The sequence below is a fragment of the Typopeltis vanoorti genome, chromosome 2 (genome assembly GCF_054136105.1).
Source record: "Typopeltis vanoorti isolate ZY-2024b chromosome 2, IOZ_Tvanoo_1.0, whole genome shotgun sequence".
Classification (NCBI taxonomy): domain Eukaryota; kingdom Metazoa; phylum Arthropoda; class Arachnida; order Uropygi; family Thelyphonidae; genus Typopeltis; species Typopeltis vanoorti.
Genome location: NC_143550.1, coordinates 171,064,170 through 171,077,500, shown reverse-complemented (window position 1 = coordinate 171,077,500; position 13,331 = coordinate 171,064,170). Strand labels below are relative to the sequence as shown.

The window sequence follows — 13,331 nt, the reverse complement described above, 5'->3', positions numbered from 1 at the left end:
GATGAACAGAGTGCTGTTGAACTTTAACTGAATTCTGGAACACAGAACTGCAATTGTTGTGCACTGCAGCAGGAGAATTCAATAAACTTTCTGAAAATAATCATAAGTAAATAGTCACGTGATCCAGACTATAAGGAAGAGACAGATGAAAGCGCAATTTTAGTGCTCAGCTGAATGATAAATATGTAGTGCATGAGGGCCAACAGTACTGACAAAATGAGCAGAGACGAAAACTTAGCCCGTGTCGAAATAGCAACATTAGCCATTATTTTTGTGGTGACAGTCATTGGCAATGGCACCATTCTGCTGTCTTTAGCAGTGCAAAAGATTAAGCTGTCCAGGATGTATTTCTTCCTGATGCATCTTTGCATCGCTGACCTGATTTCAGCCTTCTTCAACGTATTGCCACAGCTGGCCTGGGATGCGACGTATCGCTTTCAAGGAGGGAACGTGTTGTGTAAGATCATTAAGTACTTGCAGCTGCTAGGGGTTTATCTGTCATCTTATATCCTGGTGATGACTGCCATCGATCGCTACCAAGCCATTTGCTTTCCTCTCAGGAGCTACTCGTGGTCCTCATCAGTATCTCGTTGGATGATTACGCTCGCGTGGATCCTCTCCGTTTTGTTCTGCATTCCTCAAGTGTTTATTTTTTCCTATCAGCTAGTGTCCGGGGTCGAAGCGGAGTATGATTGCTGGGCCACCTTCATCGAACCGTGGGGAGAGAAAGCGTACGTCACTTGGTTTGTAGTTTCTTCGTTCATTATTCCCCTAATAATTCTTCTGTTCTGTTATCTCCACATCTGCAGAACAGTCTGCTTGAATCTCAAACAGAAGTTGGAAAGCTCGAAGTCATCCTACATCTGTATTGAAGCCAATAACAAATTAAATGTCGAGATTAAACCTGTGGATGCCGAAGACAGCCCTCATTACGACAATACACCCGCCGTTCAAGTGAGACTTCAGACCAGCCAAGTACCAAAACTCAATAACGACGATCAAACCAATCCTCGTTCCAGTCTCTCTATAAGCAGTATATCCAGGGCGAAGATAAAAACAATCAAACTGACTCTGGTTGTGGTTATACTGTACGTCGCCTGCTCGTCTCCCTTTTCTGTGGTCCAGTTATGGGGTTATTGGGATCCAACAGCCCACGAATCACCTTTGTGGACAGGTATGCTAAATTACAATTATTTTCTCTAATTACAAAATATTAATCTTTTCATTCACCAGGTTTAATGGCGTCATCTGTCGAATAAGTAAAAAAACAGACATTGTCGATGAGAAACGTAATGACTCAAAACTTTATTTCTATTATTATTATTATTATTATTGTAACTATCAGACAAGAGAGTCAAGGACTCATCGACATAGGTATTATGATTTTGCACCTGATCAATGTATCGACTTGGGAAATATAGTGGAGTACATATTTTCAACAGTAGTTATTACGACCATATCATATCGATTTAGAGAACATCTGTAGAATGGGTTTCATTCGTTCATCAGCTGCTAGGTTAGTAATAAACCTTTTTTTTTTTCATATTTCATTTTTCATTTTTATCCTTTAGACCGAAAAGGGATTTTCTAGTTAACAAAGATTGATTATTTATTTATTTATTCGTATGGGGTTTCCCATTTCTTCGTCTTCCCTTTGGGGGGAGTTGAGCCCTGCTAATGAGGTATTAGGTATATATACAGGGTGAGCCAAAAGTCAGAGTATGATTTGACATGTAAATAACTTTTTTGTTAATAGTTCAGTTTCTTTTATTGCAGGCACAGAGATCTTATCGCCGCCATTTCCAAGTCAGAAATGGACCCTCACCGACAATGATTCGGAAACTAATGCAAAGCGTAGAGGAAAAGGGTTCTGTAATGAACCTTCCACCTACTGGCAGAGCACGTTCGGCTCGCAATGAAGAAAACGTTGAACGAATTAGAGTCAGTATTGACGCAGAACCACAAACATCAACGAGAAGATGTTATAGGGAATTAGGGTTTTCCCGAACATCCTTAAGGCAAATTTTAAGAAACAATGTAAAGATGTTTCCGTATAAAATACAGTTGGTGCAGGAACTGAAACCCGTGGACCACCATCAGCGCAGAAATTATGTGATTTTGATGCAAGAATTAGCCAGAGAAAACCATGAATTTATTCATCGACTTATCATGTCTGACGAAGCTCATTTTCATTTGAATGACTTCGTCAATAAGCAGAACTGTCTTTCTGGGGTACAGGAAATCCAAGGATAATTCATCAGTGTCAACTGCACGCTATCAAATGCACCGTCTAGTGTGGGATGACCTGCGAGGGGTGACGTACTTCTTCAAAACTGAAGAAGGTGGCACTTTGACAATTACTGGTGAGAGATATCGGAATATGATTGACAATTGTTTACGTCCTGCCGTGGAAAATCGTCCTGCAATGTGGTTTTAACGGGATGGGGCAACTCTCCATACAGCCAGGGCTACAATGAACCTCCTGAGGCAACTGTTAGGCGAGCGGATAATTTTAAGAAATTCCCAGATTAATTGGCCGCCACGTTTGCCCGACCTTACAGCTCCCGATTACTTCCTGTGGGGATATCTGAAGGCGCGTGTGTACGTGAACAAACCCGGTACACTTGAGCAGCTCAAGGAGAGTATCCGTGCAGAAATTCGAGCATAAGATCCTCAAACATTAACTACTGTTATGAGCAATGCAATCGAAAGAGCTCGACTTTGCGAGGCGGCAAATGGAGCTCATTTAAAAGATGTCATCTTCCATACTTAACCTGATCAAATCTCCATATGGTAGACATTCACTGTATGTAATATCACTGAAATTGGTTCATGAATAAAAATGTTATTTAAATGTCAAATCTTACTCTGACTTTTGGCCCACCTTTATATTTCATGACTGTGAATGCGTGTGTGTTCACGGGGCAGGTTTGCCTGTTCCGAGAGAAGAAGAACGCGAGTTCCCTCTTGGAAAAGACCCTCTACCTCCGTATGAGACGGACTAACTCACGTTTAGTCAAAAAATACCACTTAAACTCCTGGGTCCGATTCCCGTCTAGGACGTGAATCGATCCTATTGTCTTGCCGACCAAATGGCTCCGTCTATACCGAATGAGCTACGGAGGCTCTGCAAAGATTGATGATACAACATTTGATGAAGTGCTGAGACACGTGATATCGGGGTATAATACCGTAGTAGTAGTAAAAAGCACGACTTTTAAAAAAACATGCCTCAGCAATTACATCCACTACTATCGCCACTGTTAATTAAAGGCCTAAATTTAATTTTACAACATCTGAATTATATACAAATGATACTAAATGGATTACGGAAACGTACTTATCAAAGTTATCAGGAAAATTATTCAGTAATAGTTTATATGACTGAATAACTTTTATTTAGTCATTTATTTCGTTTAATTGTCATAAGGGAAATAGTAAGTAGCGTCTTTTTGTGCTTATGACATTAGGTGGTTTTTATTGCTAGCGATTCAGAACAGCGGAATTTGGATTCATTTCCCTGTAAATCGATTCTGATGACCTTTTGAATTCCAAGTGTTTAGATAGCATTGCATGCAACGTTCAGTATAGTATTTTGCTTCCTTTTTTTTTTTTTTGGTAGAAAGTAGATATTCAGATATGCGAATATTGGAATATCGAAGGAGTTCAGTTAGAATTGATGAAACCAATCTAACAGGTTTACGAGTACGAGTGTACTCGTAAAGCACATTATGGCATAGTAGCATGTCAGCCTATGTGTTATTCTGATTAGAAAATTTTGTTGTTTGAAGTGAATACATTTCTCTAATTTGAATACCTAAATATTCTTGTTATGGCTTTGTAGATGTTTAGTACATATGGGAATTTTAAAGCTAAAATGGTGTCCAAAAGCCAAAGAAGAACTACATTTATGTAGTTCCTCCATATTGAAAAAAAAAATCATGACTGCAGTCAAATGTGGACATAAATTTATTGTCAGCGTACTAATAAATTATATTACACAAAAATGTGTTATAAATTTCTTATAAATTAAATTACAATAGTTTTGAAAAGAATACACAATTCCTATGAACGTAATTAAGGAATTAACGTACAGTGCTTAAAGAAAACTATGTGGAGAGTCATTTCAGCATGGAATATGTTCTTCCCAAAATGCGATGCAGCTCCGACAACGTCATAAAATTGTTAGCACCAAGTGATTCAGGAGTTCTTGAGACAAACTGGCCCACCTCCTTCAGAGTAAGGATAAGGACACTGTTTGTTTCCTGGCGGGGGGGGGGGATTTATAACAGCAATACGTCTCCCTATTGCGTCACAAATGTGGTGTATGGGCTTGAGATCTGGAGAGCGTGCTGCCAATGGATTCCATTAATATCATCGGTCTCCAGAAGTACTCCAATACTCGTGTAAAATGTGGCATGGCATTGTCATCATGAATTGTTTGCATCGCGGAACAATCGAACATAACATTGAAGAACTTCGTTGCAATAACGTGCAAGAACTAGAATCGGAGGAAAGACTAAACCCACTCTCATCCGTAAAGGATACATTAGTCCATTGGTGTCTTGTCCAATTTTCATGGATATGTTTTATCCATAAGTATTAGACAAGATATCGAATCCACGGATAACGTGCTCTACGATGCGTTGTGGATAAAGGGACGCAAACTACAGGCCTTCGGGCGTATAGGCCTACTTGTGGCAGACGCCTTGCCACAGTTTATCGCGACATTTGCGTACCTGGACTTGAATAGGGCCAACTTGTAAACTGACCTGCCGTGGTGGGTTGATTACGTTTTGCTGTTATAGATAAAATTCTGTCTTCATGTTCCGTGGTAGAACGAGGGTGACTTCTCAGCAAACGTCTCAAACACATTCCATTGGTTTGAAACGCTGTCCAGAGCCTGGATACAACGCTATGTTAGATTCCAAAATCTCCGGCAATTTTAGTAATTCTGCTGCCTTCTTCAAGCTTTCCAATCATTCTTCCCCACGTGAAATCATCTAGATTCTGGATGATGTCCTTGGGTCATTGCAAGACATCCCAGTTTTCCTTCAAACACAATTCACTTAGCGCAGTCATTTGACTTCTACCCTGATAAGTGCTAGCGCGAGATCCCTTTGCGCGCAATTCGATAATTTGAATGTGTTCCGATTTGTACTCGAAATCGTCAGCTATACAAATTGCCACAAGCTGATTAGCCTTTGCAGTTGTAATATTCAGAAATAGAGTTCATGATGAGGATTTGATCACCACTGTATATGAAGTTTTTGGACTATATGCATTTTTTGGGGCTACCTGAATCGCATAGTCTATAAGTTGCTTGTTGTATTATCGAATATTTATAAACGTTAATGAATTGTGTTAAAATAACAGTTTTTTGACACAGTGAGGGTGATAGGAGGTGAGATGCAAATAATTTCCAATATTTGTAGGTTTGTGGTATATTTTGATACCGATATGGCTATAGAATCTAATGAGGATTAAATTCAAGAAGTTTATATTTTTATTATTTTCGTATTCAACTGAGAATTTTGATGTGGAGCTAAAGGATTGAATGAACAGGCTAACTGTTGCATGGCATCCGTGTTAACGATGCACGGTACATCATCCACGTATCCACCGTAATAAGCAACATCAACCGGTAGAGACTGGAATAAAATTGTGTTTCCATATGGGTAAGAAAAGTTCAGTGAGCATACCGCTAATGTTATGGCCCATCGGAAGACCAAAATTCGTTCGTAAAATTGGTCATTATATATAAAGTAATTTGCTGAGATTATTATTTTCTTATTAGAAAGAGGATATCTATAGGAGACAATTTTATATGTTCCAATAAATATTTCCTGTTTACAAGGAGGTGTGGACGTTATCATGGGTTTTGGGGTCATCAACGATTGTATATAGTGATGAGGCATCTAACGAATAAAGAATATTTTTGGAAAATGTGGTACTTTGTTTGGAAAAGTTGATCAGTATTTTTTTATAATAAATTTTCAATATTTTAACAAAGGATTTAGTAGGAGTGCAATAAATTTAGATAATGGAGCTATTGTGGTATGCTTGCATAAAATTATGGTACGTATGGGATAGCCTGGTCTGTGTATCTTAACCTTGTCCGAAAATAGTAAGGGAACGGTTTGTATGAGAAGTATTTTTTGTAGGAGAGTAGCTATTTCATTTGTGTTCTTTCCTTGAGTTGGCGTAAACATTTTTCAGCTTGTTTAATAATGTTAGGAGTGAGGGTCTTCAGAAAAGAAGGAATATTTAGAATCTTTTGTGTCACCGAACTGCTTAATTATCTGGAGGAGATTTTTACGTTTGTGATTTTCCATTTGCATAATTCTCTAATCTGGAATTTTTTGCTGGCATAGTTCTTTATCTTTTGAAGGTACTTAGTATAGCTAGTTCACTTCATATCGTGATTTTATGTGAGGGCACATATATTTTACTATTTCGAGCAGTATTAGAGCAGCGTCACATTATCATTTGTTTCCTGTTTGATAACAAATTGTCGTTTCTCTGTTACCCCACGTTTGTGATATCAATTTGGAAGTTGATTCAAATCGTCTACCTGTGCCTGTTCTACTGCTTTTCGAAGATAGTTGCTCTTACAGAGATAACTGCTACGAAATCAAATAACTAACTTTTCTTCGATTCCAATGCTGCTAATTTTCAAATTAGAATCTTGGGAAGAACTGTGTTCAAAGTCTTATGAAATAGAGAAGTATTAGGATTTAAAAGTTGTTCTTGACAAAAGTGTTTTATAAAAACTCCCTCGAGTAAATTAGTTATACTAATTATCATACTGTTTCAAACATTATTCGATTCTTTCAAAGGTAAGTCTTCTAGCGTATTAACGATTCTTTCCATTCGTCTTTCGAATTCAGAGATGCTGAGGATCGGATGATGGACAAAATGGTAGACGTTCATGTTGTTTCTGTTTCCTTTTTAATAAATTGGATTAATGTTAGCTGTTTTTAGTTAAAGCGCAATGTTGTCTGTTTGGAATATTGAATTGACTATTGAATTTGAAGAATTATTTTTAGAAGGCTAAAGTGGTTTTTTATTGATGAAAGAGGAACATGGAAAAGAGGACCAAATGAAGAAGAAAGGTTAATTTTGGATAAAAGAATCAAACAGTTATGTAAAAGATTGAACGAAAACTGAATAAATAGGCAGTAAACTGAGATAGAAGAATTACAAAATAGGAACAAACCCAGAGAAGCATTCCCAAAAAGTGAAAGAACTTAATGGAAACGCAAAACGTACACATTCTAATAACATCAAGGACAAAGATGGAAACATACTCATTGATAAGGAAAAGATAAATAGAAGATGGGTGGAGTACTTATCAGACCTCTATGATGATGATAATAGTAACATGTTAGATGATTCACGACACCTTAAGTTAAACGTAACAACAGATACCACTCTACCCACAGGAAGAGAATGCAATCAAGAATCTTCGTAATAGTAAATCCCCTGGGTGTGATAATATTCCGGCTGAGCTGTTAAAAGCTTTGACTGGCAAAAATAACAACTACTTAGTGGAATCCATTCAGGACATCTATAAAACAATACAATTACCTGACGTTTTTACAACCTCTATCTGCATACCAACTCCAAAGAAACATGATGCATAAAATTGAGAAGATTACAGAACTGTGAGCCTAATATCCCATGCATCTAAAATTATTTTAACCATTGTTAACAAACAAATTGAAAGAGCCATAAGCGGTGAATTGAGTGAACAACAGAAAGGCTTGAGAAGAGGAATGAGAACCATTAATACTATCCTGGTACTAAAAATACTAATAGAAAGATTACTTGAAAGAAATGGGAACATTTACATATGCTGCATAGACTGTCAGAAGGCTTTTGACCGGGTAAAACAATAAAATGTTCAACGTATTAGATAAATTAGACATAGAAGATCATGAACTTAAGATTGTAAAAAGGATTTACACCAAACAGAAATACAGCTGTTTAACGATGAGGCGTCTGTGGTGAAAATAAAAAGAGGGGTTAGACAAGGTTGTATCCTTTCACGAAATCTATTTAATATCTATAGTGAGACAGTGATGAAAAAGATTGAAAAACTAAAAAATAGGAATTAGCATCAATGGTAGAAAATACAACAATCTTAGATATGCTGATGATACCATTCTAATAGCAGAAAACAGAAACAAATTAATCAAATTACTGTACCGACTAATTGAAGAAGGTAAAGAATTTGGATGAGATATAAATGCAAAAAATATCGAATTTATGAAAATCTCAAAAGAAAGCAGATCTGATCCAGAAATATTCATGAACAATATGAAAATTGAACATACAACAGAATACAGATATTTAGGCACCTACTTTACTGGATGGAAAGCACGATAAAGAAATAAAAATAAGAACAGCCATAGCTAAAGATGCATTCTGGAAAAATAAAGATCTGCTCAGAAGTTCTATGAATATCGAGACAAAGAAAAGAATGATAAGAACATTAGTGTGGCCAATTTTCACATATGGAAGTGAGACCTGGATATTCAAGAAGAGAATAAGGCAACGGAGAATGGTCTTTGAAATGTGGTGCTATGGGAGAGCTCTGAAAATCCCATGGACAGAACATGTGACAAATACAGATGTCCTACAGAGAATGAGAACGCAGAGATCTTCATTACAGGAAATGATCTAGCGAAAGATGAGATTGGCAGGACCTGTACTGAGAGGTTCAGCAGGACAGAGGATACTAATAGTTTTAGAAGGAAAAATTATGGGAAAAGGTTCAAGAGGCAAAAGACGAAGGACATGGCTTGAAGATATAAGATCATGGACAGAATCACATGGCTATGCAGAAACAAAAAGGAAAGCTACCAACAGAGAGAACTAGAAGGACATGGTGCTGCACCCTCTCACAGGGGAAGCTACATGAAGAAGAAGAAAGTTGTTTTTTATATTACCAGATCAGATTCCATCAAATCCTAGATTGTTTTGCAGGAATCAGATTCGGAATTGTGAAATAAATAACTATCATACAGAGAATCCTCTAGTAGGAAAAAAGCATTTAAAGTTTATGTAATGGAACGTTTTAAAAAGAAGAACACTCACTTTGTTTTCTTGAGGTTCTAAAGCTAAACTAACAGTGAAGTCAGGAAAATAAATCATAAGGTTCAAAGGGAAATCTGCACTTCTTCAGCCATCGGGTTGCGAATTTGAATGTCACCCGCAGAGGGAATGGATTTCTGTGATTATCTTTAGGTCGGAGATGATTTTTATCACCTGATGTGAGATCACATATCCGCTTATTGGAGGCCTGCAGTGGATTGAAAATGTTCCATATATGTAGTGTGTGTGTGTTGATGAAGTTTTCGTGTTAATTAAGCTTCCATAATTCTTCACAACGAACAACTTGGTTCGTTGGTATTAATCAAATCCTAGAAGTTATTCGCTCTTTGGTATATAAGATGCTTTTCTGTTACACATTTTTCAGAAGTAAAGACTGTTATTCAAGTTGTATTGAATATTCTAAGACATTGGATAAATGCAAAGTTTACTAATATATTATAATAAACAATTCTCAAAGCATACATGATTTTTGTTTTGTTTTTACATTAGAATAATTCGCGGTACTTATGTCTCTAATAGTACATTAGTACCATGAGTGGACTAAGGATTTTTGTATTGTTGATTTGATATATTTTATATTTTATGTATTTTTATAATACGCAAACTCTTCTCTCTGGAGACCAAGAAGCAGGGTTGTGGTCTCGTTCACGAAATTATCTCCAACCTAAAAACAGTCACAAACATTTATGTCTACAACGGGATTCGTACGCGCCCTCTGCTAGTTGGAGAGCTGATACACTTCCCACTGGGCCAACAGGAAATTACATTTTGTTCCGGATATAAAATTTTAACTAGAAATAAAATCGGATTTTTCTACTAGTAAACTGGTTTTCAGAGTGGCAGAGACAGCAAGCCTGATTTGTCAAACATTTTTCAATTTATAATTGCTGCTTTTTATATTTATTTTTGAAAAGAAATACGTGGTTATTACAAAATATCTGATGCTCTAAATAGGAAATATTGGAACTGAATAAACTGTTTTTCATTTTGTCAACACGTGTTTCAAACCCATTTGCTCATTTTTCGAATTTTCAGTTGCTCTTCGCCTAAGATTAATTTATAGATTGCATCTACAGAATGTTAGAATGTGGATAATCAGCTCCAGCATAACAAAATCGGGAGGATACTTTCTGTGATAGTTAACAAAACAATCGATACAGTAAAATACAATATAATACAATGCAATCCAGTATAATAGCAAACTAATTGTATTATATTGTAGTTAATCGGCTTTAACTCTTCTCAGTAATGAGTGATGATAAGGCACAACAGAATATATCCAAATATGAATTCTTAAGTTATTGGGCAACACTTCAAAGAAGAAATTTATTTCCGCCTTGAATTCCCTGCGTACAAACTCATGGATTTGCAACTTACGATGATAGATGAGAGTGTACTGAGAATAATGCCAATATAAACAACGATGAGTGGAAGCAAGAGTTACGAGAATATAAAAGAGGAGGGTTTTTCAGTAGAAATTTAATATCGAATTCTCATTCATCCAGGATTATCACTCCGATCGGTCCAATGCAGTTAGATGGCTGTAAAGCATGGTAGATATCTGCTCTGCAGTATTTCTAGTAAACGTAAACTCAGCGAACGAAACCACACTGGCGTAAACCTTCACTTGAATAAACATAGTGACAGAGATTGATGGGATTATGACCTTAGAATGAATCGCCAACTCATAATGTTTTGACAGCATTTAAGGAAGTTATCGTAAAACTCCCCTGGAATGTTGTTACATAAAAGACGAACTAGGTGACGATATTTATTTGCTGATGTTTTCAAGAAAAATCGGTTTAAAACTGTTATTAAGGAAGGGATTGCAATTTGCACGCACGCACGCACGCACGCACGCACGCGCACACACACACACACACACACACACACACACACACACACACACACACACACACACACACACACACACACACACACACACACACACACACACACACACACACACACACACACACACACACACACACACACACACACACACACACACACACACACACACACACACACACACACACACACACACACACACACACACACACACACACACACACACACACACACACACACACAGAGAGAGAGAGAGTTTGTATTTGAATTCTTGTCAGTTTCTCGATTGATTCTAGAATTTCCTTCACAATTTACAGATTAGGAATGAACGGGAGGATACTCCTTCAGCCACCAAATGATGCCACTGATTGGCGAGAAGTGCATTCCTTATCCCCAAGACGAGGATACCCCTGACTAAGCGCCAAGAAAAAAGGAATAATAATAAGAAATAGAAGCGTTTAGCAATTTAGTTTGTATTATGCGTTGTTCCAGAAGTGTTAGTTCTTAACATATGGCGTCATATAGTTACTTCCGTACCTCATTGGGTTTTGGGCGTGAAGCCTTCTATTAGAAGTGGGGAGGTCGCAGTTCCCTCTTCACAAAGAATTTGTAGGACAATCACAAACATCCATGCCCGTGGACGAATTCGAACCTTGGCTGGTTGGTTGCATCCGACTTCCACAAAACAATAATAAGAACATTCAACGCACAGGTGGTTTTCTGAATTATTAATAACAACAGGCTTTTACTTGTTTAGGACTGTTTATTTAAAAGTAACACTTGTTGACTTTAATATTTCATTTTTGTGCAACAATCGAGGAATAAGGGCAAAATGAGAATAAGGGAAATCTTTCCTTCGTCAATCGAAGTGGAAATTTTTAGAGTTTATCCGAACTTCTCTATACTGATGAAGTGCGTACTAAAGTGTTCGATAGTCCTTCCAGCTGGCGCATACTTTTTTCAATGTATATCTTTTTGTAATGTTTGTGTTAAGTGTTTTTCTGACTCCTCTACAATGTCATATTTATTGATTTTTTTCTGTCTTTAGTAAATACAATGGGACTGATTGAAAATCAATCATAACATGCAATGGCAAATTGTCCCACGTATTGGACAAACATATACGACGATTATTAATGCTAGTACTCAATTAGACACTTTACCATATGAAAGTTTTTGCATATTAGAAAAAAAAAACTAATGAAGGTTTTGTGACAAAAAATGATCAGGGTAATTTATTCACCAGAGATTGAGGAGAATCTTTGAGGAAAAAAGTCGTAGTTTCTCTCAATTAATTCCATCTCATCTACAAGACAATTCACATGAATTCTTTTCTTGTTTAATTGTCCGTTTTGTATGTTGAATTTTATATTATTAGAGAAATATTTAAGATGTATGTCCGTTATATTTTAATGGTGAGTTTGACATTTTTTCACAAAAGATCAACTTTCTTTCCATATAAAAATATTAAGCCTATTTGGATACTAGAATGATAGGAATTCTGTTTCAGAACTCGCCAGAACACACGTGAGGATGTTAATAATTTCTCATAGCAGAAACTTTCAGGAATAAATTATTATCAAAATATAGTTCCAATGTGCTGGATATAAGATCTTCTAAAAGAATCTGAATACTCTTTATTTCAGTACCTCAATAATAATAATAATAATAATAATAATAATAATAATAATAATAATAATAATAATAATAATAATAATAATAATGTGTGAATATCTTTCTGATTTTTTTCAAAGTTCTACATCCTTAACTTTTCAATATCTTTTTTTCCCCTTATAGGCCCAATGGTGACAATTGTGATGCTCCTTTCAAGCTTAAATAGTTGCATCAATCCTTGGATTTACATGGCTTTTAACAAGAATCTTTTCGGCGGAATTGCTCAGTATTGTTGTAAGAGTACAACAGACTCCACCCAAAATAAAGGTCCCAAAGTTAATACTGTAAAAACAACTACAAGTCAAAGTTCTCGCTCTGATAACACCAGCTCGTCTACCCTTATATGATTGTTTACAGGAATAAGGAATGTCAGAAAAAATAGCCAGGAACTATAATGAAAACACGTCCAGTGTAATATTATGTTTGTCTGTACAGCTGTGAAAGTTGCATAAGAATCATTATGATATTCCATTATTCCATGATTGTTCACCAGTTGACTGTTCACTCGATGTTGGTGGGATGTTTTGTGTGACTTTTGTTTCTGATTGTGTTATGTTTATTTATTTTGTAACTGCAATTTGGACATAACAAGAAAGAATAGAGCAAAAAACTAATGATGACTAATGATGTGAGTGATGAGTACGAATTCGTGGCAGCATAACTTGAGATGGGAGATGAATATCGTA

General features: G+C 36.5%; 1 protein-coding gene across 1 annotated transcript; it reads left to right on the top strand.

Moving 5' to 3' along the window:
• The first annotated feature begins 216 nt into the window (after positions 1 to 216).
• LOC150109664 (vasopressin V1a receptor-like) lies at positions 217 to 12,992 on the top strand. The gene is made up of 2 exons (XM_090402902.1): positions 217 to 1,174; positions 12,769 to 12,992. The coding sequence occupies exons 1-2, from the start codon at positions 217 to 219 to the stop codon at positions 12,990 to 12,992; spliced, it is 1,182 nt and encodes a 393-aa protein (XP_090259028.1).
• Positions 12,993 to 13,331: the final 339 nt, after the last annotated feature.

Bases quoted from the DNA above. Each gene is read 5' to 3' on its own strand.
- LOC150109664 (XM_090402902.1), top strand. From the start codon at position 217: ATGAGCAGAGACGAAAACTTAGCCCGTGTCGAAATAGCAACATTAGCC. The intron at 1,175-12,768 runs GTATGCTAAATT...TTCCCCTTATAG, and splicing joins CGAATCACCTTTGTGGACAG to GCCCAATGGTGACAATTGTG.